This window comes from Lonchura striata, chromosome 7, assembly GCF_046129695.1.
Source record: "Lonchura striata isolate bLonStr1 chromosome 7, bLonStr1.mat, whole genome shotgun sequence".
Classification (NCBI taxonomy): Eukaryota; Metazoa; Chordata; class Aves; order Passeriformes; family Estrildidae; genus Lonchura; species Lonchura striata.
The window spans coordinates 34464157-34491988 of record NC_134609.1 but is presented as its reverse complement, the minus strand read 5'-3'; the positions used below and the strand labels follow the sequence as shown (position 1 = coordinate 34491988).

The following is a 27832-nucleotide window of genomic DNA, read 5'->3' as shown; positions in this document are numbered from 1 at the left end:
GGCCATCCTCTTCCCAGCTCACCCAAGCCTGAAGCTCTGGTACATAAACTAGGTGATACGGGTCATTTGTTTTTTATTAAAAATCGGGAGTTTGCACTAAAGCAGGGCGTGCTCCTGCCAACCCGCAGCCTGAGGAAAGCTTGGCTGCTGCTGGTTTGACCTGCTGAGGTCCCAAAGGAGAAGTGGTACTTTGACAAACTGTCCCAGCCTCAGGAAAACAATGGCACTGCAGGGCAAGCAGAGGGAGAAAAGCTCTTTCTGCTGCAGGTGGAAAGCACCTGGTGCAGCCAAGCTGAGCTCCAGCCTAATTTATCCCTCTGCTACGGGGTGGGCTGCAGGCACAGCCAGCCTGTCACAGCCCCATCTGGGGGAAAGGTGTCAGAAGAGGATGAGAAGGGGCAACAAAAGAAAGGGAAAAAAGTCGATCTTCTGGGAGCAGGCATGTGGAGGGCAGGTGCCAGCCCGCCCACCACGGGGGGCTCAGCCCACGATTTAGTCATCCTCCAGGGACAAATCCTGAGGAAACGCATCCCAGGGGGCTGGAGCCCAGCAGGGGACACAGGCCGGCAGGACGCAGCTCCGGGGCACCACAGAGCTGGCAAAGCTCGGGAAGGGGCTCGGGGCCCCTTGGCTTTGCTCGCCCAGGCTGTCCCCAGCCGGCCGCGCCCCTGTGCCACCCTCGCGAAGGGAGGAGGGGGCTGGCAGGCGGCAGAGCGCGGTGCGAGGCAAGGCGCCGGGAGAGCGGCCGGCACAGCCAGAGGTAGGGAGCCCAAAGCCCGCGGCAAAGCCCCTGAGGTCACCCCGGGGCTGAGCCGGAGCCCGGCTGCAGAGCTGCCGCCCTCGGCCTGGGGAGAGCGCTGGAGATGGGCGGGGATGCAGAGCTCGGGGTGGCACGGGCGCACATCCCTCCTCCCTTCCCAGCCGCGTTGCTCTGTCTCTCCCGGCGATGGGAGAGGGGCAAGGTCCTGTGGAGGCGGCTCTGCCGATTATCAGCGAGGCTGGTGGGGAGCAGCATCGCTCAGGGCCCGGGGGACCCAGGCAGCCGCGGGGCTGCTACTGCCCAGCATCACCTCCTCCTGCGAGCCCGTGGAAAGATTTAGTGCACTGGGAAAGGTTGGGGAGCTCCAGGAAAAGTGTTGCTAAGCAAGCTGGGGAGGGGAATGAGAGCTGTTTTTCATGGGTGCTGTGCCACTGGCAGTGCCTGAAAACAGGCTTTTCTTTGCAGGAGTTTGAGGAAAGGGAGGGAGAGCATACGGAAAAACTGCCGAGCTAGGCAGCTGGGCCAGGCCAGGGAGCAGTGCCTGGCGCTGGGCAGAATAACCCTCTCTGCTGCACGAGAATAATTCTTTTTTTTTTTTTTTCTACCATTCCGCCTTTCTCAGGGGCATTTTACCTCTTGCAATGTCTCTTTTTCCCCCTCTGATCCTCATCTGCCTCGCGGCCAATGCTGGAGCCCGAGTGCTCATGGGGATGTGTCAGATCGGGAGCTGATCAGGCAGGGATGAACCTCTGGGGAGGATTTCCAAGACAGGAAAATCTCTTTTAACCCACCAGGGTGAAGAATATGGAGCCTGGGTGGGACAGTGATGCTGGGAAGGGGCAATGCCATGAAAGCTCTGCCAGCTGAGCTGGGTGCGAGGAGAACCAGGGTGTGACTGAAAAAGCCTGGGGAAACATCGGTGTGATCCCTCCTGATGGGTTCCTATGGAACAATGTCAAGTGAATTTAAAAGACAAACTCTGCAGCCATGAGCAAGGGAGCAAAAACAACCCGAAGGAATTAAAGAGCCTGAAGGGATTGTCCACACCCCCTCGGCTGGCTCTCAAGGAACAATGCAAGGTCACCGCGTGCAGTCGGTAAATGCCAGCTTTAAGGTAGCCCTGGAAACCTTGGTTCAGGCTGCCTGTGGTGGGGGACACGCTGCAGCCCTGCCTGCTGGCTCCCCTGCCCTGGGCAGCACAGAGGAGCCTGGCCATGGAGCAGGGGTTCTTGGGATTGCTGCTCTGTTCCCAAAGCTGAGGGGAAGGGATGGGGCTGGTTAAGGATAAAAAATTAAGGATAAATTTGCATTTGGGGTGAAGAGAGGAAAAAACATCACTGCGGAGGAGGTGACCAGAGCTCCATGTCTAGGACTGCCTGCAATGCACACAGGGGTTCACCCTCTCAAATGCTGACCCATTTGTTTTTTGCATTTCCCATTTTCCAGGCACAGACCTGGCTCTGACCCATGGAAACAGCACCATCTCCCCAAAGACCCCCAAGCTCTGAGCAGGCTGATACACCCTTAGTGATTAAAGCCATGCCACTGATGTCTGCTCTCCACTTTTTGGAATGTTTTATGGTGAATGTTTGGCTGTGCCTTACACACACCTGTGTCACTTTGGCATGGTGGCTGCAAGAGCAGACCCAGAGACCCTGGCAGCCCCTGCAGCCCTGCCTTTCCCCTCCTAAGATCTTGGTTTTAAATTGGCTCAATGCAAATCCCAGTTTAGCAGGAGATTGCCCAGCCACAGACCAGTGAGACAGCTCTCCCACATCTCCACAGGAAAATCAGCATAATAAAGCTTTACCTCCAGCACACAGGCTGGAGCACCAGGAGCATTGCAGAGGGTTGGCACAAACAGGATTTCCTCAGCCCTTGGCTTCTCATCTCCATCTGGAGAGATGCCAGCCTCTGGCACAGCCTGGCTGGGGCTGGGGATGTGCACGTGAGCAAAAAAGTGGCTGCAAAATGCTTTTGGGAGGATCTGACCCACTGGAGAAGGGAGGGGACCATCTCCACCAGGTGTTGGGTAAGAGCTGTCACTGCTAGCACTTCGGGAAACTGGTTTGCATCACCAGTGACATGTCTGAGCCTGAAAGCAGGTCAGCAAAATGCCTGCACGAGGATTTTTGGCATGAGTTAGGGTGAGGGTGTTACTCTTCACCACTGCAAAATAATAAAGTGCTAGTACAATACCACAGCTTGATTGGGGACTTTTCAGGGCACAGGCTCAAACAACTGTCCAATTTCTTTGGGAGAATAATGACAAAAACCCCAAATGACAGCCAATTCAACAAACTCACATTTCTGGGGAACAGAGGAGAACCAAACCTCAGCAGCTTAGGGGGAGGATTTTGAGCTTTCCGTAGTACATGGATATTTATCTCTTCCAGAAAATCTTCATGCAATGCGTGTGTGCTCCCTGCAAGTGTCCCCCAGAGGCCGTGGCAGAAATAGTGGTAGATTTCTTTGCCAGGTGGTTTTGCACTTCACTTCAGGGTGGTACTTTGCAAGTGTAAACCCCACCTCTGTGCTTTGCCTCCTGGCAAAGCTGATGGACACCTCCTGTCCCCCTGTGCCACTGAGAACATGGCTGGGAGAATCTTGGGTATGAAGAATCCATCAGTTTAACCAGAGGGTGGCTGTCTGTCCAGCTCCCACGTGGTAATTGCCTGTGCCACTTCTCTGTATCACCTTGCAGGGAAGATGAGCACAGAGGACTCTGGCAATGGGACCTCCCCGACCCCACCTCTCCTTCTGGAGCCAGTGCCACCCAGTGCCACATCCCCTGAGGTGACAGACTGGCTGCTCATCATCGTTGGGCTGGTCTGCATCTTCCTGGTCCTGGCCACCCTCCTCACCTTCGTCACCCTCTGCAAGGTGGCGGCGCCGGGCCGGTCCCTCTCCGGCCCCCGGGAGTGCCTGCCCCACCACCCCGTGGATGCCAGCCAGCCCCAGCTGAGGCTCTGGAAGCGCCTGGGCTCCCTGAGGTGCTCCATCAGCAGCTTCAGGAGGAGCCAGCTGCTGTCTCAGGGCCCGCTGGCCTGTCCCAGAGGCTTCTCCGCCAGCCAGGACTGGGACATCATGGAGTCCACCAAAATGTGACCTTGCCCTGCTACTCTTTTCCAAGCTTTTGGCTCACTTCTCAAGCGTTCCTTGGTATCCTGAGACCCTTTGAGAAACTCATTTCCAGGCAGTGGCTCTGTGAGGTGACAGGAGATTTTGCAACGTCAGGTTCCCAAATGCTTTCCAGGTTACGGCTTCCTGCCAGGGAAGGTGGAGGCATCCAAGCTACACCCACGCACAGCTACCACCCGGTGGTCCAAAAAAATCCTGCTGCTTCATTTCTTTTGGAGCACATTGTGCAAGTTGGGCTCCACCTGAACAAACAGCCTGGAAGAGAGTGGGAGCACCCTGGCTACCTGAAGAGAGGCAGCCCAGGGCAAAGCTGCTCCACAGAAAGCAATCCTCAGTGGAAGCTTCCCCCCGAGCAGGTGAGGGAAGCTCTTGACCCCACGTGCTGCCTGGTCCCTCACCCTCCTCCATGCAGTGAGCTGTGGGTTGCTGTGGTCAGTGCATTCCCATTCCTGCTCTCTGGCCCTGCTCTGCCTGGTTTTGGGAGAAAGGGATGGGGAAACATTCAGAAACTCTCCTGCTGCCCTGGGGATATGGGGATGCATTTGAAAGGAGAGACCTTCGGTACAAATGGTTCACACTGAAGGTGTAAATTAAACTAAAGCTGGGTGATGGCTCATTTGTGTTTCTCTTCCATGCTATTCTGTGGAAAAACAACTTCCCCCAATTACTTCCTCTCCTTTGCCATGGACTTCCAAGGGCATCCCCGTCTTTTGGGAAGTGGGTTCTAAGAAAGGGCACTTTGCTGCCAGTCAGACTCGAGTTCCCTCCCTTCCTCCAGTTTGCCACATCGGCTCAATTTTAGGATTCCTGTGCAGGGACACAGCTCCATCCTGGGATCGCAAACTGATGCCTGATCCCAGAGAGATCAGGTACACCATGCCATGGCACAACAGGTGATGAGGAACCACAGGATCCCTTGGGAGCAGACACAGGCTCCCAGCAAACCTTTGTTGCAGGAGGCAAAAGGCTCCTTTCTTCTCTGCCGGTGACTCATCCTGCCTGCCACAGCCAGGGACAAAGCTGTCCCTTTCCCGGTGCCGGCAGAGGTATTGAAGGCAGGAGGAGCCTTCCCAGGGCCCTCTGCAAAGAGCCTTTGGTGCCCACTCCAGAAGAGCCCTGGGTTTGAAGGGGTGGTGGAAGCTTGTGTGAATGCCTGCATTCATTCCGTGCTCACTGAGCCATTCAGCTCTGCCCACCGCTCCCTCAAAGAGGAACAAAATTGAAAGCAAACTCCAAAGGCTTTTCTCCCTCTCCGAGCGTTTCCCCCCCTCTCCGAGCATCTCTTTGCAGGCACTCTTCTCCCTTCCCATGGGGAGCTCTGCTTGGGAGGAGGGAGAAAGCAGGGATGTAGCCAAAGTGGCCTCGCCAGCACAGGGCTTGGCTCTTCTCCTCTCAGCCCCTGCAGAAATGGGGTGAGTTTCTTAATTTTCCCTTTTCTTTGCTGCCTTCTCCCTGGCATGCACAGCCTGGACTGGCAGAGGAGTGGATGAGCAAGAACGCATCTCACCCTGCCCGAGGGAAAACACAGGGAGAGAAAATCTCTGCCCTGGCCTTCCAGCAGCTCCTGGTCAGGCACAGTTGGTGGGGGCCTCCCACCTCCCACCCCAGGGTCCCAGGGAAGGGCCACGTGCCTGCACGATGCTGCTGGCAGGCGGGATGTCCTCGGGGACGCTGACTTCATAGCTGCTCTGCAGGAAGATGGGTCTGTTGTCGTTGACATCCAGCACAGTCACGTACACCGTGGCAGTCCCGGTGCGCCGGTTCCCCGCGGGGCCATTGTCTGTAGGGACAGAAAGGTGAGGGAGGGAGTTCACTCACCTCCTCTTTGCACAGGTGGTGCTCAGCCCGTGGCTGCTCAAATAACAGGATCGAGATTTCTAAACTAAAACATTTCATCTTTTTGCAGCTTTCAAATCCCACGTGGAACCATGAGTTTCTGGTTTTTGTTTTTCCCTTCCTGTTTTGAAAGAAAAAGTCAAACCACTCCCAAGCTCTGCCATGGAGCCCAGTGAGGCTGGAAATGCAACTGATCATTAGAGAGGATTTGCAATTCCATACACCAAGTGAAGGGACCGCTGGAGCCAGGGATTTGGGAGATGAAGACAGCCTGATGAATCTTCCATAGCTGCAGCTCAGCTCACAGTCAAAGAGCACCAGGATGGGTTGATGTTCAGTAGACAAGGACATGGCAGCACAGCTCTCGGATTTGCCAGGAAGAATGAGGCACTGGGAAGCAGGCATTGGGGCTGGATTTTTCAACGTGCCTGATTTGTAGGGAGCACTAAACCCACCCAGCTGGGAGCCTGTGGGATCTGGGAAAACACAGGCAGTGTGATCCCATGGGAAGGGCACCCTTTGCCCTTTGGGATCCAGTCCTGTGTGCCCAGGCAGTGAAGCATCCCTGCTGCAGCCCCTGTGGCACCTGCAATGCTGTGCCCCCAGCATTTCTGACCAGACCACTTACTTCTCCTTTCAAAAGGGACATCCAAGTCCTCTGTGAACAGGCACATCATTATAAAGCTCTGGGGATGACAGCCAAGCTGAGTTGGGCACATGGACCCTCTGCCTGTGCCAGGTGGCTCAGGGTTAATCAGCAGCCACAGAGCCAAGGGCTGGCATGGCAGGAGGGGAACGATGCTGTGGCGTTGGCATTTTTGAGTAGAGTGCTGCCCTGGCCAGTGTGGAACCTCTCAGGAACAGGGGACCTGCCTTCCCTAGGTGAAAGGGAGAGCACCTCAGAGGTTGCTGCCCCTCTGACAAACTTGCAAGGCAGCTTGAAATGTGCAAGGTCACCACAGGTGGCTGTGTGGCAGTGGGATCCCTGGGAAGTCCTTACCAATGGCCTCCAGGATCAGTGTGTAGGATGCCACGGTCTCCCTGTCCAGACTCACGACTGTCCTGACCACCCCGTCCCTGAAGCCGACGCTGAATTTGCCATCCTGGTTCCCACCTGCAGCAAAGCACAAGTAGAACAGAAATTTGGAATGGGTTGGGTCGGGATGGGAGGGACTCTAAAGATTATCCTATTCCAACACCTCATTGTGGGCAGGGACACCCACTAGACCAGGCTGCTCCAAGCTCTGTCTAAGCTGGCCTTGAACACCTCCAGGGATGAAGCATCCACTACTTCCCTGGACAGCCTGTCCTAACACCTGGCTACCCTTTCAGTGAAGAAATTTCTCCCAATATCTAATCTGAACCTTCCCTGGTGCAGCTTGAGGCCACTTCCTCAGATACTGTGGCCTGGGCATAGGGTCAGCCCAGCTGTGCAAGGACGTTCTGTACCTTGTCCCTGGCAGAGCACCTTCCCTCTGCCTCACGGCACAGGAAAAATCCAATGGCCATAGGAAAAGCTGGATCATTTCCTGAATGCTTTGAAGCAAACTGGGGTAACTTTGCATGTGACCCATGGTACCTGTGGGACAACACACCCTGTTTCACCTATGGAGAGGCAGGAGAGGCCAGAACAGCAGGCTGCTATTGTGGGAAAAATTACTCTCTGGTGACACTTCTGTTTTTACCCTCTTCCTGAGGGTTCAGTGTGCAGTTTGCAAGTCAAACCGTGGCCAGGGGATTCCCCAGCCTCCTGCAGGTGCTGCAGCTGTGGGGCGAGCAGGGCACTGCCTGGGTGGCACTGCTGCCCACCCAACCCCACCTGCCCTTGGGGCTACGAAAATGCCCCAAAATTCCATTTATGCATTCCAACCATAAACAGTGCTGAAAGCCACCCCAGCCCTTGCTCCCTAGCTGTGTTCTGCCCATCCTCAGGCTTTTCCAGAGGCAGCAGAGTGGTCAGCGTGGCCGGGAGCCAGGCGGGGCCGTTCAGCAGAGGGCGATGCCGGACAAGGTTTGGAGGGGCTGGGAACGGCAGAGCTGAGTGCAGAACACCCTGGCCGAGGTCTGGGGCAGCCTGTGCCTTCCTGCAACCCAAGTTCCTGCTCTGGCATGGGGCTCACACCTGTGATGAAGTAGCTGAGCTCAGCGTTCAGCCCGATGTCGGCATCCGTGCAGTTGAGCCGGACCACTTTGAAATCCCGGGCCACGTCCTCGGGCAGGGACACGTTGTAGACAGCAGGGAAGAAGGTGGGGTTCTCGTCGTTCACGTCCAGAACTGAAAAGGGAGAGCAGAGCTGAGTGTCCTGCCAGGGCTGCCCCTCCTGCAGATGCCAGGCTGGGCTCCCAAACCTCCCGCCTGCTGCTCTCAGCATCCCAGGGCATGCTCTGCCCGACTCTCCCTGCCATTTTGCAGTGGGGGTGCCTGCAGAGTGGCTGCAGGCTGTATTTGGTTGCCTCTGACACACACAGATCACCCTCCTCACGGGCAAAAAACCATTACGTCACTGAAATTCAAGTTACTATTTTCACCAAGCCTGTATCCATCCTCATTCAAAGCAATATCTGGGGCTTAAATATAAGCTCAGTATTTCCTGGGGTATGGCAGAGACCAGGAACTTCTTTTCCAAACTCAGGCCTGAGGACAATCCAGGGTCAGTTTTTTTTCCAGATGACGCTTATCCTTTTTCAGCACAAGACTTGCACGAAGCCAGTAAACAGCAAGGCATTAAATTAAAGGCAGGCCTCGCAATAAGGCTCCAGCTCTGAACTGGGATTGCGTGGGCTGTCCAGGCACGCAGCTGATGGGAATCACATGCCGAAGCAAAAGAAAAAGCAACACTGGGGATGGGGTTATGGAGAAAAAAAAAAAAGGTTAATTTTGGGGGCCCTGCCAGAAACACCACATTTTCTCCATCTCTGCAGTGTGTTGATAGCAGACACGGAGCCTGTGGGGACGGAGCCATCCCTATGGCACAAAGCCAGACCTGATCCTGTTTCCAGGCCTCAGTGAGTCTCCTACAGACACTGCCTTTCCTCCAGTGAGGTCTGACACCGTGGGGGTCTTGCTGCACCCACCTTTGACAGTGAGGGTGCTGGTGGAGCTCTTGGCGGGCGTGCCGGCGTCGCTGGCCACCACCCGCAGGAAATACTTGGGGATCCTCTCCCTGTCCAGCACGGCCGTGGAGGTGACCAGCCCGCCGGTGCTGTTGATGAGGAAATCCATGCGGGGCATCCCCACCTGCATGCGGTACGACACCTGCCCGTTGGGGCCCTCGTCCAGGTCGATGGCCACCACCTGGTGGGGAGAGCACCCTGATCATCTCCTGGCCGTGGAAGTCATGGTACAGAAATCCCGAGTGCCTCTGGCCCCGGGGATGCTGGCAGGGATGAAATGGCCTTGGAGGATCCTCCCTAGCCGGGGTGAGCCCACGGAGTAAAGATGCACAACCCCTTCTGCATCCCCCCTGTTCCACTGCTAGGGGATGGCAAAGAGAAGGAGATGGAGAGGATGGAGGAGATGGAGAAGATGCGGAGAAGAGAGAGGATGAGCTGCTAGCCCGCTTTGCAGAAGCCATGGCAGCAGCTCCCAGCGTGAGGAATGGCAGCAGTGGGACACGCTCACCTGGAAGACAGAGGAGCCTGCAGGAAGGCCCTCAGCGATCTCAGCAACAAAGGGCAGGTTTTGGAAAGTGGGGTCATTGTCGTTCAGGTCCAGCAGGTTGACAAAAACTGTGGCACTGCTGGTGGCTCTCAGGGGTGGCCTCCCACCTGTGGAGGCCAGGAATGGGGTTGCAAGGTAAATGCTTGAGCTGCTTCCACCCCCTTCCCCTAAAAAGGAGCCCTCACCTGCTACACAGACAGGAGTGCAGGATGGGGTTATGGACCTGATTTGTCATGCATGATCTGCCACCAGTGGACACTTAGAATTCCAGAATGGTTTGGGTTGGAAGGGACCTTCGACATAACCTAATTCCAACCCTCTGCCATGGGCAGGGACAGCTTCCACTAGACCAAGCCCCATCCAATCTGGCGTGGGACAAAGCACTCTCAGGATTAGAGCAGGCACAGCTTCTCTAGGCAGCCTCTCCCACCACCTTCTTAGTAAAGAATTTTCTCCCAACATCTAATCTCCACCTCTCCTCTTTTGGTTTAAAACCATTCCCCTTTGTCCTGAAAAGAAAGAATTATCTTTGTATATCTATCTTTTTTCCTATGAAAAGTTTCCCTATGGCAATATTTCCAGAGAAAAGCCCATCAGCTCTGTTTCCCTCACCTGCTCAATTGATTTTCTGGGATGGCAATGGAGCAGAGCTGAGGGGGAGGGAGAGTTCCTGCCTCTCAGGCACATTCTCAGGGCTGCTACATGAATGACTGCGCTCACATTTTGAGACGTTTTTAGTTTGTTTTAGCAGCAGGTTTAAAGCTACTCCCATTTCTTCGCCTCAAAAACACTCCTGTTCAGAACAGGAGAGAAGAAAACAGAAGAGACTTTGCCATAAAGGCAAAATCAGGCTGGGGAAGGTTCAGCTCAGCAGCTGAAGCGGGCAGTGTGGGGTGGGAGCTTACAGTCGGTGACGGACACCACGATCCTGCGCATGAGCTGGGCCTCCTGGGCGTTGGGATTCTCCCGGTCCAGAAGCACGCCCGAGGTGCGGATCTTGCCTGTGGTGCTGTTGAGGCTGTAGAACTTGTTGGGAGGCCGGATGCTGTACACCACCGTGCCGTTCTCCCCCAGGTCCGGGTCCACAGCCACCACCTGCCGTGGGGGAACAGCACAAAATGACAGGAATTCACTCCCTGGGGAGTCCCCACGGGGAATTGCTGCTGTCGAGTTTGGCCTCCCTGCAGCAGCAGCAGCAAGGAGTTCTTCTTCCTCCACCCAGCTCTGTATTTTCATGACATTTGCAGGGATTTTGCACCCTCCAGACCTCTGCTGTGGTGTTAAATCTCCCCAAAATTGGCCTGTGAGCACAGGAGATAATGGCATGACAAGACACAAATGTGCAGCCATCAAACTGGATTTTCCACCTTTTGAATAACACCAGCTAAAAAAGAGGACCCTTTGGAAAAATAAAGTAAATGGGACAAAGAGGCACGCTGAGGAACTTGTGCTGCCACGTCAGGAATGCTGGGAATAATTCCTTGGTGGAGTTCTCCATGCCAGATATTTTGTGCTTTATTGCTCTCCCTGTGACCTTTTTAATTACAGGGGACATTTACGTTGAAAAACACCCCAATTTCACTGCCCTTATAACTTCCCCAGCTCCCGCTGCTCATCCTGCAGCTGAATTTACATCGGATCGGTGACAAAATAATTATTTTCCCAGCAACTAATTGGGTTGTCAAAGGCAAGATGACTTCAAGCTGGCACTGAACAGCAGGGCTGAAGGAGAGAAAACCACTGTGCTCTGGCTCGGGCAGCACTGCCAGACCCTTCTCCCCTTTCAAAAAAAATCCCTTTTTTTTTTTTTTTTTTTTTTTTTTTTTTTTTTTTTTTAGCCTTCCTCCTTATATGATTTTAGGGATTCTCTTCACTTTACCCTCATTTATTTTCCATTTTGTTCCCGTCATTTCCCTCTTGGCATGATGGAATAGAAGCCTCCCCCTCTTCTTGTCTTTTATTTTACCAGAGGGACTTGAAAGGCTGTAAATCAAAGTCTCTCCGAGAGGTCCTTGAAGGAGGTCGCAGGCAAGGCTAAGAAAAGGAGGATTTGGCCAAAATCCACACAATTTGGAGAGGAGAAAAAAAAAATCCCAGCAGGGAGAAGAAACACAGGGGATGGGCAGCAGCAGGGAGACTCAGGAGTAAGTTTTTAAATGGAATTCTGCAAGATGGCGCTGGACTGAAGGTGACACTGGTGACACCCGTTTGTAGGTGACCCCTTGCTCCAGCCAACCCTTGGTACAACCACCACCCTGCCTCACACATACCGTGGTGACATCTGAGTTGGGGGGGGTCATTTCCACCAGGTTAATGAAGTATGGCTCGTCCTTCCAGGTGGGGTAGTTGTCATTGATGTCCAGCAGCGTGATGTTCACCTGGGAGAGAGCAAGGAGGCAAAGCTGCTGCAGGAGGCACAGGCTCCTGAGGCGTGGAACGTCCCCTGGGTGTACCCAACGTGTGTTTCAGGCTGTGGCAGTCACCATCCCCCAGGGGATTTAATAGTTGTGGCACCTGGGGACATGGGTTAGTGCTGGGCTTGGCAGCGCTGAGGGAATGGCTGGACCCGGTCCTCTTAGAGACCTTTTCCAACCTGAATTATTCTATGGTTTTGTGGTGCTGTGTTCACCCTCTGGAGGCAAAACCTGCAAGAAAATCAACATCCTGTAACTTTGCAGCCAAGGCTCCTCGGGCATAGCCAAACTGGGTTTTGTTCCTGTGTATTTACCACAGTTAAGAGCAAGCACAGGGCACAAGGTGTGTCTTCAAACAGGTCTTTCACTAGAAGGGAGAAGAAAATCAGTGGGGCAGAAGATGCAGTGGGAATGTGGCAGGTAGGAAAAGTCTGAGTGGCTGGTAAAAAGCGACAGAAAAAAAAAAACCAAGAATGAATGAGAAATCAGGAGAGGCTATGGAACACAGGGGGTGGGAGATGTGAAGACAAGAGCAGGGGCGAGGATGGTGCCCTAAAGTGTTACCTGTCCTCATTTTCCGTGTGACAAATGGCATCCCAGTGACAGCAGTGAGCTTGTGGGCTGCATCTTGCTGCCTGGGAGTCTCTCACCTCCCCACCGCATCCATTTCTCCCCAGCCTGTGGGGCTCTACAGGTGGCAGAGGGAAAGGGTGCAGCTCCAGGGGAGCCCCTGGCAGCCCCCATCCCTCAGCAGGCCCTAGTGGAGGTTTTTCCTGGGATCTTCTCTGCTGCCACTCGCTGTGTCCCGCTGTCACACCAGGCTGAGCTGCTGGTGCCACCCCGTGGTAGAAGAGGCCAGTCTGGACACCTCGGTCTCCAGGGACAAGCCAAGGCACCACGCAGGTCCCTGGGGAAGATTGCTGGCCCACCCCTACTCCGAGCAGCTCGTGTGCTTTATATCACCTGGGGACCTTGCAAGGCCCCTGAATGGACCTTTATTCACAATCAAAAATTATTATTTTGAGTGCCAGGTGTACATCCCAGCAGATAAACTTACTCTGCTGCCCTAGTCTCACTGAGTTTTAATATTCTTTAACATTTTAAGGATCAGGAGGCACCTTCCCCCCCCCCCCCCCCGCCCCGCCCTTGTTTTGTCTTTTAACAAGGCTAATAAGAGAACACAATCCCATCTGGAGCCCCAAAGGAGATCTCAGCATTCCACACTCCATGCTGGTGCCCAGCCAAGGCCATCACTGGGAGGTTCCATACGGAGCTTCCAGTCTGATGGCCCTTGGCAGGAGGGACAATTGTTTTAGGGCTGTTCCTCAGCACAACCACACATTTTTCTGCATCGCCTTGTGTTCTGTGGGGCATCTCTCCTGCAACCCCAATGAGCATCCCAGGAGCATCCAAATGAATGAAATGTCCAAAGAAATGTGATGCCATAAGCAGTGAGAGAGAATAATGGAATAGCTAGGGTTGGAAAAGACCTTTAAGGTCATCAAGTGCACCAAGGATTGGCTTTTGATCTCCTGGTATTTCCTGTTGGCTTTGCCAACGTAGGGGTTCCCTGATGCCTGAAAAGGGCAAGGCAAAGCACAAGGCTTCAAGGTGCAGCTCTACCACAACCTTCCCAGGAGCACAGGCATTCCAGACTGGCTGGAAGCCCTTGAGCCAGGCCTCGTGGAATAATCACTGTACCTGCAGGCTCTCCGAGTAAGCCCCTTCTCAAGAGAACAAAGGGAGCTGAACAAAGGGAGCTTTCTGCAGGTCAAATAGGGCTCATTACCACATCCACAGGCAAGTCAAGTGGCTCCTGTGTGAGTGGTTTTCCAGGAAAGCAAGCTGATTTCAAGCTCACACCACCCGGGCAGTCATTCTGGGAGCCACAGCAGGGGTGGCGTGGAGGGCAGGAGCCATTGTGTGCTCTTCACACAGCGAAAATGAAACATTACAGCTCTCCACAGTCCCGGGTGGGCACCGGTGGCTCAGGGAGATGGGAATTCTTCCCACACTCACCATAGCAATGCCTGTCTTCTGATGGTGCCCCACGCCTCCATCCACTGCCCGGACAATGAGGATGTACTCGGATTTGGCCTCCCGGTCCAGCAAAGATGTTGTGGTGATCTCTCCTGCAGCCACAGGAAATGACAAGGTTAAAAAAGAAATAGTTAAAACCAAGGTCAGGATAATACACAAATGGGCCCTTTTTTGGATCCAAAAGCAGCTTTCTTGGATCAGGCAGCTCCTGAACTAACAGGAACCCTCACAGCCAAGGCTTTCCTTAGGCTGAGGAGCTGAGTTTCCACGGATGCCTCTGCTGAAGCTGGAGCTCTCAGGTTGGCTGAGCAAATGGTAGTGCCTGAAATCTGGTGAATCCCTCAAACTGAGGGAGTCCTAAGCAGGCTGACTGGGGGAGAGGAGAGAAGGGTGAGGGTGAAAGAGAGAGCTGAAAAGAAAAGGGCAGAGCAAGTCCAGAGGCTCACCTGAGCGAGCATTGATCCGAAAATGCGAGGAGCCTTCCAGGGAGTAGATGATTGACTCTTGCCCATACTCCCTGGACCGGTCCATGTCGGTGGCATTGAGAAACAGCACTGTGGCTCCTTGGGGGAGGCAGAAATGAGGACTGGGATGAGCCAGAACTGCCCTGTGCCCCTACACTGCTCCTGCAGGTCACCCAGACAGAAGGTCCCTTCTCCTGCACATGCACAAAGTGTCCAAACCCCCAGGCCCCACAGCTATGAGACTTTACGTCCCCAAAAGGGATCACCCACCCCATTCAGGCCCTCCTGGGAGCCCAGGGAAGGAGCAGGGGTGTGTCCTGTACCTGCCATAATGTCCTCCATGACAGTTATCACATAGGAGGGCTTGCTGAACGTGGGGGGATTGTCGTTTTCATCCTGAAGCAAAGAGAAAGTCGAGAGGCTGGTTGGGAAAAAGGCAAAATGGTCAAGCAGCTCCAAGAGTCTGTTATGGGGATGCTCCTGGGTGGCTGCATCTCAAGGTGGGACCCGTTTAAGATGCCAACCAGGGGAAGGGGGCCCTGGGGGATGAGGCATGGGGGGCTGAGCTCAGGGTTTCACTGTGGAGGTGGCTGAGGCTGAGGAGAGATGACTGCTCTGTGAGCCCTGCAGTGGGGATGGTACTGACTACCCCATCACCTCATGAGCCAGCACAGGGCTGAGGAACCACCACCACGGACAGAGGAGCATCCTCTGAGCTGCTCCTGACTCTGCCATAAGCCTGGAAAGCCTCAGGCACCACATGAAGCACCACATGAAGCACCACATGAAGCACCACATGAAGCATCGTGCACAGACCTGATCCTCTCTCCCTGCAGAGTACAGGGGTGGCTCAGTGCTCCAGGTCATCCTGGCCACAAGGTCATGAGGCAAACTGGACTGGCCAGGGGAACTCCTGAGTTTTGGATGCCTTCCTTCCAGAGGAGGAATGTTGTGGGTGCTTGCACAGAGGCCAGCCATAGCATTTTTTGGGGGGGAAAGCTGGTTTGCATACCAATGTGCTCCCTCCAAGCCCGTCTTTGCCAGGGACTATGGCCATCCTGGAGAAACCAGGCAGGAGCAGTTGCTTGCAACATACCTCAGAACAGATTTTGGACTGGTTTAAAGCTCCCCCAGGGGGCTTTAAGTGCTGTTTAAACATGGTTAAGAATCTGCCTTAAATGAACCAAACCCAACTGCCTATGGAGGGAAGGATGAAGCTGCCAGGACATTAAAACACTGTTATGGACCTCTCCATTTCCCTGGGGCTGCCCTGGAGATGATTTCTACCTGAAGACCACCAATGGACCTGCAGGCTCAGCTGCTCCTGCTGCCACCGAACCTGAGATTTGAAGCAATTTCACGTGCCAACGATGCCCATCATGCTGCAATTAAATTGCCAGCCCCTGCTTTAGTTTCTGTAAGCAGGTGGTCTTTAATCAGCTTTTGAGTCACTCAGCTTTGCTGGCATGTCCTCTGAGGGTAATGAGGAACTTGCTGCCTGTCCTGGCATCATCCCTCCTCCTCCTCCTCCTTCTCCCAAGGATCGGTGAGGCTCATCCAGGCCAAACCCCAGAGGCCTGGGCAGGTTAAAGGCAAGGGAGAGGCTGAGTGCAGCTGGATGGGGCTGAGCTGGGGCTCCAGCTGGGTGGACATGAGCCAGAGCAGATGCTGTGTGCTGTCATTAATGTTCCTGAGATCATCAGGCCATGCTCAGCAAGGACACGGCCCGGCAAGCCTAGTCCCAAGGAGGCAGAGTTTGCTTCTGGCTGGCTTTCCATCTGGCCAGGGCTGGTCTGCACCTGCCTTCTACTCGAGAAGGACATTTCCCACTTCAGCCACAGGAGCTCCAAAGCTCCCCATAGCACCTGCAGCGGTGCCAGACAGAACCTGGCACTCTTCCTCTCCCACAGAAGACAAATCCACCTAACCAGCTAAAACCAGCTTCCTATGCTCTACTGACCCTCAGCCTTCCTCCCTACACCTTCACCCTCGGACAGCCACTGTATCATAGAATCTGAGAATTGGGTTGGAAGGGACATTAAAGCTCAGACAGTTCCCTTCCACTATCCCAGGTCGCTCCCAGCCCCATTCAATCTGGTCTTTAACACTGCCAGGGACCCAGGGGCACACAGAGCTCCTCTCAGCAGCCTGTGCCAGGGCCTCACCACTCTCACAGAGAAGAATTTCTTCCCAAAATCCCACCTAAACCTCCCTTCTCCTCCAGTCTGAAGCTGATCCCCCTTACCCTATCCCTCCAGGCCATCTCCAAGGATGCTGAGCGTGGCCCACGCTCACACCAAGCACACAAGCCCTCTCCTCCAGGCACAGGCACGCCGTGAGCTGCCGGCTCATCGCCCTGAGCAGGGCATCAGTGGCAGGGAGTGAGGCAGAAACTTATTAGCAGTGCTATTTCCTGGGATCCTGGCACGGCGCGCACTATTAGTTCTGACTCGGCGCTCCCTCTACAAAAGCGTATTGTCCCCTAATGGGAAATCTACAAGGCGAGTTTGACTTCTTTATTAAAAACCAACAACCAAAGGATGAAAAAAAATCACCTCCCTCCACACTCGCTCTGGTTCTGCCTTCTCACAGCTCTTGTTCCTCAAGTGCTGTCACAAAACACTTCCCCCTCATTTTCTTCCTAGTTTTTGGCTTTTATTTCTTTTCTTTTTCCAACTGAGAGAAATTCCCTTTGGTTGAGAGTGGGAAAAGTGACAGCTACTTAAACCCTGCCAGCATACAGACCCAACCCGGGGAGATGACCCACTCAAGTGTGGTCTTGGAAAAGAGGTGTTTATGCTGTCGAAAGCCCAGTGTGGGAAGGATGTATTTAACCACCACCAACTCCCTGGGCACTCCTTGCTCCCCCTCTCTCGAGCATGGTGAGGGATCTGAAGGAGAGACATGCTCATGGGACTTCATTCCCATCTCACAGCATCGTTGGATTTATCTCCTCCACCTTCCCAGACTGACGCTGCCGCCAGCGTGGCAGAGATCCCACAGCTGCGAGACTGACACGTTATCAACCCAACTGTCTCCATCACTGACACATCCCTGCAGACACCCTCAAACCACAATGTGCCTCAAAGTGACATGCTGATCTGATCTTCCCGAGGAACGCTGCGCTGCTCTGCGCCTCCCAGCAGAAACCCCTCCTCCAGAGGGATTTCCACACTGCTCCTGCTCTGCTCCTCACCGCGTGGTTAGCTGTGGCATGAGACACGTACGACACACACATGGGACGTGTAATAGGAATCCACTCATACACCTCCTCCATGGGGTGGGACAGTCTTGCTGGGTTATTGATGGATTAATAGCCCTGCTCTGGAGCAATTGCAGGGCAAGCACGAGGGGAATGCAGGCACTGTACTTACAAACACCTCGATGGTGACGGGGACGGTGCTGTTGAGCGGCGGGTTGCCGGCGTCCTTGGCCATCACCGTCAGGTAGATGACCCCGTTGGCCACCTGCTCGTAGTCCAAGGGGTGGTTCACGCTGATCACTGGAAGGATGCAGAGTGAGGGGTCAGGGAGCAGGATGTGGCAGGCTCAGGGGTGCCCCTGTGGTGCCAGGACCAGCACCTACCTCCGTACCCTTCTGACACAGTGATGTCGAAGTAGTCGCGGAAGGCAGACGCTTGCACGATGCTGTAGGAGATCTGGTTGTTTGGAGGGGAGTCCTCATCAGATGCCTAGGGTGTGAGCAGAGGGAATATGTGGGCATGGGAGCTGTGCCAGGGAGAGCTGAGGGGACGGGAGGTGTAGGCTGGGCCCAAGGAGACTGTAAGAGTGATGGAGGGAGCTGTGCCCATCAGGAGCCCTGAGGGAATCTGTAATCCAGCCTCCTCTCACCTGCTTCTCTCATGCAAGAAGGAAACTGGTTGTTGGCACCTGCTTTGGAAGTTAAACCCATCGCAGGCACTGATCATTTTAAACTGACAGAGGGGGGGGTTTAGATTAGATATCAGGTAGAAATTCTCCCCTGTGAGGGTGGTGATGCCTTGGCACAGGTTGCCCAGAAGATGTGGCTGCCCCATCCCTGGAAGCGTTCAAGGCCAGGCTGAATGGGGCTTGGAGCAACTTGGTCTTCTGGAGGATGTCCCCAGCCATGGCAGGGTGCTGGAACTGTCTGAGCTCTCCCTTGCAACCCAAACCATCCTGTGATTCTAACCCACTCCTGTCTCCCTCCTGCACATCCCAAGTGGAGGAGCCACAGCAGTCCCTCACCCGGAGCCGGACCACCTGGGTGACAGAGGGCTCGTTCTCCCGCAGGGCCCCCAAGTAGGCCTCCTTCTGGAAGGTGGGGACATTGTCATTGACGTCGAGGACGTTGATCCTGACGCGCCCCGTCGTCTCCTCCCCGCCGCCGTCGCGGGCGATGACAGTCAGGGTGTAGCGCTGCGTGGTCTCAAAGTCCAGCCGAGCTGTCAGGATGATCACACCCGTGTCCTTGTCCAGGGAGAAGCTGAGGGGACAGCAAAGGAAGGGGAAAAATCCTTGGTGACCACACACTGGAGAGGCAGCAGCCTGACAGCGTGATGTTCATGATTTTTTTCTGCAGGATATTAGGTCCCAGAACACCTTCAAGAGCTCCATACAGCTGAGCAGTGAGCAACCCTCAGTGCTGCTCCAGAGGCAGAGAAAATGGGTGCAGAGGCCCACAGACCTGCTCTGCTGGGCAGCCCATGTGTCTTCCCCAACTTTCCACCACAGGTGTTGCTCCAGGGTTGACAACTCGCTGTGAAATCTTTTACTGGTCCCAAGCAATGCTGGTGCCTGCAGGTCCCACCTTGGCAAAGCAATTAAACATGCTGAGCACCAGGCATGTGCTGAGCTCACACCTCTGGGAGACAGCAGAGCCGGGGGATCATAGGGCATTTCTCAGGTAGGACATAACCAATGCCTTTCATGGCCTTGTGACTGCCTAGTGGGGTTAGAAGAGGATTTTGGAGGATCAAACTCCTGCCAGTCACACTTACCGGTCGGGGTCATCGCTGAAGAAATAACTCACTTTCCCATATGTGCCCACATCATTGTCAGTTGCCTGGAAAACATAAAGTGTAATTAATAAATGAAGGTATTTATGGAAACGTTGCATTGAACACACCTCTGCAGACCTGCTGTGCTGCCATTTATCCCTCAGGAGCTTCAGGGCAGGGGCTGCTTGCACTCCCCTGCTCATCCCTGACTCCCAGCCTGCTCCAGCTAATAGCCCTCCATCAACATTCCTCAGCATCGCTCCCAAAATGTTTGGCAGTGGGAAATATTACACTTACTTGCTTCTCCTAACACACTAAGCCAGCCTGAGAAGCACATCTGAAATAAACATCTCCATGGATAATTCCTGAGGGCCACTCTTCCTGTCCCCATGAGGGCAGAAAGCTGGGACTCTGCAGCCACAGCTCATATCCTTCCCTCTGCATTCTGGAGTTGTGTTGGGCTTGCAGGGGCTGGTTTTTGGTAGCAGGGGGCCACAGAGGTGACTTCTGTGAGAAGCTGCTGGAAGCTTCCACCATGTCTAGCAGAGCGAATCCCTGATGGCTCTGAAGATGGACATGCTGCTGGCCAAATATGGGCCAGTTAGAGATGATGGTAATGCCTCTGTGATGTCAGATTTAAGAAGAAAAGCAGCTGGAGGAGGTTGTGCTCCAGTGGAAGACCTGGTGGAGAGAAGGGGCCAGCTTCCAGGCTGGAGCAGCCTGCCCTTGAGGACTGCACCCCATGGAAGAGTGACCCACACTGCAGCAGTTTGGGATGAAGTGTGCCCGTGGGAGTGACTCAGGTTGCAGTAGGTATGGTAGGAGTGCTGCCCATGGGATTTGGACCCGTGCTAGAGAAGTTCTCAGAGAACTGTCCCCCGTAGGAGGGACCCCATGGTCTTACTGGGGAAGGACTGCTCTCCCTGAGCCAAGAAGAAGAAAACCTTAGGCAATGAACTGATCCAAACCCCCACAGCCTATCCCCTGTGCTGTCACTGGGAAGGAGGGAGGGTTTGGGGAGAAGAAAAGGTGATTTATAACGGCTTATTTCACTTCTCAATATCCTCCTCTGATTTTGTTAGTAATAAACTCACTTTGTACCTCCCCTTGTAGTGTTTTCTCCCGGTCCTTATCCCAACCCATGAACCCTTCGTTAATTTTTTTTTTCTCTCCTCTGCCCAGCTGTGGCACGGGAGGGTGAGTGAATGGCTTTCGTGGGTGCCAATGACAAGAGTAGAGGAATAAAAATCTCTCACATTTCAGAATGGCACCCCAGGTAAAAATACAGATCTGGAAAAGCAAGGAATAGTGATTTTGGTCTTGCTTTCCAAAAGGACAGCCCTTCTGGGGGTGCAATCTGCTGCATTCCCATGGATGGAGTGGCTCGGGATGCTGTGGGATGAATCCACTCCACCAGCAGCTGCTGCAGCTGGAGCAGGCTGGTCACGGCTAAATGACCAGCACCTTCTGGGGAAGGTGTTCACAACTCACTGTGTCAGCTCTGGATGAGCAAAGCAAGATTTATTTGTGTTTCAAAGTCTTTGCTCTAATGAATATATAAAATATGCATGAGTGGCAGCAGGAAAAAGGAGCAGAAAATTTTATTTTTAGGTGAGGAAAGCGGAATGCAATCCCCAAAATATCCTTTTTCTCCCCCAGTATATTTTCTAAATTGAGTCCTGTCTGGATTACTTAGAGACCAACAGGTCTGTGAAGAAGCAGGGTCAAAGACACATTTTATGTCCAGATACCAGGAAAAGGCTGTATTTTAGGAGTGGCATGGAACACAGCTTGTTCCTGAAACCTTCCTGATTTATCAATGGCCTTGATTACCCTTGACAGCAGAGTAGGAGCTTGAACACAGCTTTACCCCATGTGCTGCTCCCCTGCCACACCACGAGGTGACAGAGAGCAAAAGGCAGGAAAACCAGACAGGATTATTTAAGTTTTTCTCCCCAGACACTTTCCCAGGCTGAGAAGTGAACTCCTGCTGCTTGGTTCCAGCCAAAGGGTGCTCTGGAGGATCCAGCCTTCCAGACCTACTGATTTTGCTGATTTTCCTCTCCACTGCTGCAATGTGATTTCCTTTCCGTGGGCATTGGAAGCATGTTGGATAAAATGAAACAAATCTGCTGAAATCTGCCTGGAGAGATGCCCAGAGAGTGAGCAGCACCCACTCCTGGGGGACAAGTCCTTCTGTGGTCCATCTTCCCTCCCAGAGGACATCCATGGAGGTGCTCCATCCCAGGCAGAGCATGGCAACTCTTCTATATGGAAACACTTGGAGAGAAGCGGGGCTCAACCCAGCATCTGCCCACACCAGCATCCATCAGCCAGCTCATTTTGGGGTTAATCCCCCATCCTAACACCTGCCACCAGACCCTTTTTTGGGTCCTCTCTCCCTGAAATCCTTGAGCGCTTTGAGCACCCTCAGCACTGCCAGCCCTCAACCTCTGGTCAGGATTTTTCCTATACATTTCTTCTGTGTCCACAACTGCTGTGAATCCCTCAGTTCCATTCATTCCTAAGTGGCTGGTGCGAGAGCAGCACCCAGAAAAGCATTTTCCATGCACCTGGATGGGCTGGTGATGAGATAATGATTTACAGGGGGTCTGACAGTACCAGAAAGCACGGGCAAAATGAATTCCCTTCATTTGGCCCCATACAATTGCACTCATAAGTGCTTATTGCAGTGACAGACAACACTGGGAAAGTGTAATTTTCTTCTGACGAGGGAAAAAAAAAAAGATAGGGAAGGAGGAAGGTTAAAAGAAGGTTAGCAAGGAGGGAATGGGAGCCCTGGGGAGAGGGGAGCCAGGAGGGCGGCTGGACCACAAGCTGTGATGACATCAAAAGTGCCAGTGAGGCAAAAAGCCCCTCTCCAGAGGAGCCAGGAGGACAGGCAGCCTGACTCTGCCCCATCCAGCACCTCACCAGCTAGGCTAATTAATGTCCCTGATTTACAGCAGGGAGGTGGAAGGTGAGGCCGGCTGGATGGCTTTTCTGGCAACTGAGCACCGTGGAGATAATGCTGGGCAATGGAGCAGGTTAGTTGAGCGTGACAGGGAACATGCTAAAAAAAAGCCAAACCACGCACGCTCAGCATATTTAATTTGGGATCTTCACCTGTTTCTGCATTACCAAGCTTTTTCCCCTCGAAGGGTAAAAAAGGATGCTCAGCTGCTCAAGCCCCTGGGCAGGCAACACACACTCCCTTTGAGAGCGACGCCGAGGGCTGCGAGAGAGCACACGCCTGCAGAACACCCCAAACCCCACCGAGCTGTCAGCAGTCCCAGGGTACCAGCTGTTTTCCTGCAGCTTTTCCCAATCACTGACTCATTTTCCCCCCCTGCATCCATCCCCACAGCCCAGGGAGGAAAGGCATCTGGCTGGAAGTTTCTCGGGGTTCCACCTGGAGAAGCAATCAAATGGCTTTTACGGCTCTCCTCTCCTGCTCGGAATATTAAAGCGGGATTTGCCCACTGGAGCCTGCAAAAGGGCAGGATGAAAATGCGGGTCCACATCTGTACTTTTATGAGCTGTCACCAGCACAGACCATTTCTAAAAATATCCCACATTTGTGCAGCTAAACTCTGGGACAGTGGCAAGAAGAGGAAGCCTGGATAACCCAAAGGATTAATTTGGTTTGCTGCAGCATGATGTGGGCACCCAGCACACAAATTGCACAAAAATACTCACGGCCTGACTCTATGTCCATCTGCATCCCCCGAGCACAAATATTTGGGATGTCTCCTTTTGTCCTACCAAGGCTCATCATATCCACCCTTCCCCACCCGCAGGCCAGCAGAGCTGGAGACAAAAGCGAGGAGCTGGCAAGCAGCTCTGCTCTCTCCTGGGCAATTCTGCAGGAAAGGGCATGTCATCCAATTTGTTCAGGAAACAATAGCAATGTTTGACATGTCATCAGGATTGATGGAGCAGAAATTTACATGGGAGAATTCAGTTTTAAACAGCTCCATGGAGCTTCACCCGGTAATGGTTTCGACATTCATCATCCGCCAGACCCACTCAACGACTCCTTAAACTGCTGGAGATTAACTCCACTCGCAGCGGCTTCGGGGAGCACGGCAGGAGGAGTCAGCGAGGGCTCAAAGAACCAAGAAGAGCCTTCGAGGTGGCTCAGATCCCCCACAGAGCCCCTGGGATGGCAGTCCTCCTCCCAAAACTGCCAGACAGGGATGAGCAGCTGGAAGTCGGTTGCAGGGTGAGCAGAGCTCATTGGAATGATGATCAGGGCTGCCATGTCCTGCCTGGCTGAAGAGCCAAACCCATCCCATCTTTCCCACCGGAGCAGGTCCCAGCTCTGTTTGTTCTCCTTCACCCTCTTTGTTTTCCCTCCCTTACATGCACAAAGCAGGAAATAAAAATTGATGGGGAACAAATTGCTTTGGCCAGGAGCTCTCTGCTTAAAAGAGTTGTGGCAGGAAAGCAATTACAGGACGTCAAAAAGCTGTCAGGCTACTGGAGTGACCGGGCAGAGCCTGTCCCTGCCTGCTCCCCAGGCTTCCTCCAGCAAGCTGCCTGTGGCTTGGGAAAGCAAACAGAAGGAGGATTCCCATCTGCTTCCTAAGTTTTTTTTGGGTTTGGTTTTTTTTTTTTTTTTGTTTGTTTGTTTTCTAGGAAAGTGAGGCAGATCTAGTTGCTGCTTGGGGCTGACTGGGCAGCCATGGGCCACTCAGACTGTGGTACAGGAATTCCAGGATGGGAAGCCATGCCCTGGCATCCAACTGATTTTTGGAGCCACCAAAACCTGCATGTATTAAGTAGGCAGCCATCCAAACATCCCTTCCTCAAGGCAGCCTCAGGTCCCAGGGGAATAACAGTTAACTGCTGGCAGCCACTGGGATTGGGATTTGATTTTGATTTGGAGGCGACAAATGTGAAGGGCCAAGGGCTTCCATGAGATGCAATCACCGGGCTGCAAAAGCCGAATGGAAAACCAATGGAAAACCTACTTAAAGTTATTACGGAATGACTTTAGTCGGAAAACAGCTCTTTTGTCAGCATTGCCTGGCCCGGCCGCGTTCCCCCCAGGCTTTTACAGAGAGGCTGCCCGGCGGGAGGTGGCAATCAGAGCCGCTGGCTGGCTGGCACGGGAGCCCGGTGGCTCCAGTGATTAGCTGGGAAAGAGGGAGTGGGGAATCAAGGCAATGCCGGGCTGCCACCGCTTCCCCAGCGGCTCCAAAGCCTGCCCAGGGCCAGCCGGCTCAATCGGCGCTAATGACCCCGGAGGGCTGCGCTGAACCCGGCTAGGGGGGAAAAATAGTCAATCAACCCCCCTGGGAATGGCAGAGCTTTTCCTCACCTCTTCTGCCAGCCACCAGGGAAAACAAGAGCCTTCCTGATTGTGTTTTATAACAGCAGCCCCTGCAACATCAGCTCCACACAGGCAAGGTTAACACTTGCCTGGGCAGCCCTGATTTAGCGGGCAGTGATTTACTGCAGCCAGGCTGCTGGAATGGCTGGAGACTGGGCTTTAAAACACCAAGTGACAGAAGATGGCCCAAAAGTGAGATAAACACGCTCTTCCAACATGAGCTTTCACTGGTGACACCCAAGACCATTTAAATGCCCACGGGTTTTGCTGGAGCTGGGTGCAAGTCCTCTACTAATGAACCGCATTGATTTCATATTCCCCCGTTGTCCACCTAAATGGCAAGTGGCACAACTCAGCGATTAAATAACCCCACAACTGCCTGGCCTGACATCTCAATCACTTCGCTGTTGGGTCTCTAATGAATTTTACAGCCCAGCAAAATAGAAGAAATTAAGGTCAAAGTCTGGTGGAAGAAATATAAATTCTCAATGATCACTAAAGTGTTTGCAAGTGCTCTGGGAAGCCAATCACGCCACCCACCATCTGCAACTGCACCTCGTGCAGGTGAGAGGCCCAGCAGGCACAGGAGGGATAAAACAGAGGAGGAGGGATGGGCTGAACAGTTCCTTGCCATGAGGCGGACATGAACATGTTGCATCCCAGCCTGGAGAAAGGGAATGGCAAAACCCAACTGATTTTCACATCTAATGGCTCCCAAACACCCAGTTCAGGCAAATTACCCTCCTCTTCAACACCAACCTCAGCAAGTCAGCAGCACCAGGGGCAGCTCAAGGTCATCTGCCCAGGGGTAACACTGCCCGTGTCACAGTGTCACTCAGCCAACAGCAGCCCCTAGGTGCTGATTCCCATGGGAGCCCTTTGCTCGGGGAAACAGCCTTGGATGCTTTGGGAGAGACGTGGGGGCTGAGGACAGCTTTAAAAACAGATTAAAATCACAGGAGTGTTGGCTCTATAGGAACTCTGTGGGTGTAAAAACATGAGGAGTCTGGGAGAGGATGTATCAAGGTGAAGACAGTGATGGCCCTAAAGGGACTGCTGAGAAGGAGGTGTGAGGCCAGGGTGTTCACATGGCAAAGAGCATCACCTTAGGAACACCTCTCCCTTGAACTCTCAGCCACAACCCAAATCACCAGGCAAAGCCAGCAGCAAAGGGAAACCATCCAACCTCATCTCCTACTGGGAACAGTGGGAGGCATGGAGGGAATCCTGCTGCCTGGCTTGTGTAATTTGGACAGGAGCAGGGCTGCATTTGCTTCCTGATTTTCTTTCCCCTCTCACAGGCTGAATTGTTGGGATTTTTTTTTTTTTTTTTTTGGTTGGACAGGAGGAAGGGGCCAGGCTGTGATTTTGTTTTGTTTTCCCACCTCTGCTCTAGCTGTGCATTTTTCCTGACAGCTCCATCAGGACAGGGAGAGGCTGCACAAGCTGCAATAAGTCTCTCTCTCTCTCTCTCTCTCTCTTTCTCTATCCTCAGCTCTCGGGCTGTCATGATTCCTATTCCACCCCATTTCAGTCTCACGGATTGATATTTAGATTAAAGAGATAAACACAGCCAAAGAGCACTGGGCCCTGACAGAAAGACGAAGACTTCAGATCTGTCAATCATGCCTGGTAATTCCCTCCTCCCCTTCCCTTTATTTACAGAGCTGGCTTGATAAGAATATTTAATGGGAACAAGGAGTGCAAGCATATTTTTATACTTGTAAAAACCCAAGGAGCACGCAGGAAGAAGCCAAGCCATTCATGTTTAACTTTCCAGGCAATTTGGAATCATCTGCTTTGATTATTTAACTCTTTACTGTTTCTTGTGTTTGCAGTTTTTCTCTTCTCTTGCAGATAAAGGATTCAATTTTCTTTTAAGCGGCAGGGAAATTGGAAGAGATTTTGTTCTGTTTAAGCACAGCTGGAGATGGAGCACTGGGGAGGGGGGGATTGAGAACAACAAGATCAATTAAGATGCTGACAGGGAGGGAGAGCTGTGTGGGCCACAGGTGGGGAGAAGGGCTGGAAGAAAGGACAAAGCCCAGGCTTGGAGGACATCAGAAACGTCCAGCTGAGAGTTCTCCAGCCTCCACGAGCTGCTGCTGAGCCATGCTTTCATATTCCCACCAGTGCCCTCTGAACACCCTCCTGCTTTCTTAGATCCTCTCCGCATGTCTGAGCTTCTGCCATACCCAGCTTGCCCCGGACATTTGGCTGGCAGTCCCCAGTTATCAGCCCCCTGTCCATTCCTCCTCTGCAGCAAGGACTTTCCAAGACATTTTCCATCCACATAAAGCAGAAGGAAAGGAGGAAGCTGGGCTGGGAGTCCTCCCAGTGTTTCCCCACCCTGTACTTCCATAACCCATGCGAGAAGGTAGAGGAGGTGCAAGGTGCTCCTAATGTAGGTGTGGCAGGTGAGTCCCCACAGAACAGGGCACAATCTCAACCCCCTGAGCAAAATGTGGAGGGTCAGTCAGCTGGAAAAGGTTGAGAAGCCCTGTGCTGTCCTCACGGGACCAGCCCTTGCCAACCATCATCAGACGATGGGCTGCACCGGTCTCTAATGCTGGGAGAGGACCCCAGTTGCCACTGAAGGGACAGGGAATGGTTTATCCCATGCCAATTCCCCATGGAAGATCCTTGGATGCCTTTTTATCCATCCATTGACGTGTAAGGTGAGCCCCCCACCCACCACTGCTACTGCCTTTGATCCCCATCTGCTTCTGCCCCCCTGCATTTATTTGTTCTTAAAAAAACAGGGAAAAAAAAAGCTTTGGAGATCACCAAGAAACAACAGACAGAGGCAGCTCCACAGGTGTTGGGGGATAGAGGGACACAGGGATGTAGGATGCAGGGTGGGGTGAATCCTGAAGGGAACCAGAAGAACTCCTAAGGGCTTGCAGAGCTTCATTCCACCCACGTCAGTACTTGGAATAGGACAAAGCCAGAGGGATGCAACTCTCTGGGCACCCCACAGTAGCTCTGGGATGGCTGCAAAGCAGCAGGATGGGATGTGGGAGCACCATGAGGGGATGCTGGAGCCCACAGACCATGGGCACCATCCCTGCCAAACTCAGAGGCTGATGGCTGATTGGGAAAGTGATTTGCATCCTAAATAGCTGTTTATTGATGTCTGCAACTCTCCTTGCCAGGGTGGGAAAAGTACATTATTACTTTCTTGTTGACTGGCGTTTACA

General features: G+C 53.3%; 2 protein-coding genes across 3 annotated transcripts in view; one reads left to right on the top strand and one right to left on the bottom strand.

Annotated features, from left to right (window-relative positions):
- Nucleotides 1-27832, bottom strand: part of CDH23 (cadherin related 23) — a 185805-nt gene that overhangs the window by 41074 nt on the left and 116899 nt on the right. The window contains exons 14-27 of the mRNA XM_077784783.1: nt 19295-19359; nt 18543-18780; nt 17902-18007; nt 17691-17818; nt 14640-14712; nt 14299-14415; nt 13832-13944; nt 11669-11776; nt 10304-10493; nt 9360-9505; nt 8813-9032; nt 7860-8012; nt 6738-6851; nt 5533-5681 (exon numbers count right to left, since the gene is read on the bottom strand). Of these exons, the coding sequence (XP_077640909.1) occupies nt 5533-5681; nt 6738-6851; nt 7860-8012; nt 8813-9032; nt 9360-9505; nt 10304-10493; nt 11669-11776; nt 13832-13944; nt 14299-14415; nt 14640-14712; nt 17691-17818; nt 17902-18007; nt 18543-18780; nt 19295-19359 (1920 nt within the window). The remainder of the gene's footprint in view (nt 1-5532; nt 5682-6737; nt 6852-7859; nt 8013-8812; nt 9033-9359; nt 9506-10303; nt 10494-11668; nt 11777-13831; nt 13945-14298; nt 14416-14639; nt 14713-17690; nt 17819-17901; nt 18008-18542; nt 18781-19294; nt 19360-27832) is intronic.
- On the top strand, nt 676-3891 carry C7H10orf105 (chromosome 7 C10orf105 homolog). Of its 2 annotated transcripts, none has more exons than XM_021529107.2 (2): nt 676-760; nt 3465-3891. In XM_021529107.2, exon 2 carries the CDS (start codon nt 3470-3472, stop codon nt 3866-3868), a length of 399 nt encoding a protein of 132 aa, XP_021384782.2. In that variant the 5' UTR covers nt 676-760; nt 3465-3469; the 3' UTR covers nt 3869-3891. The 2 variants fall into 2 exon arrangements, with proteins under 2 accessions (XP_021384782.2, XP_031361015.2); XM_031505155.2 differs by lacking the exon at nt 676-760 and adding an exon at nt 1766-1856.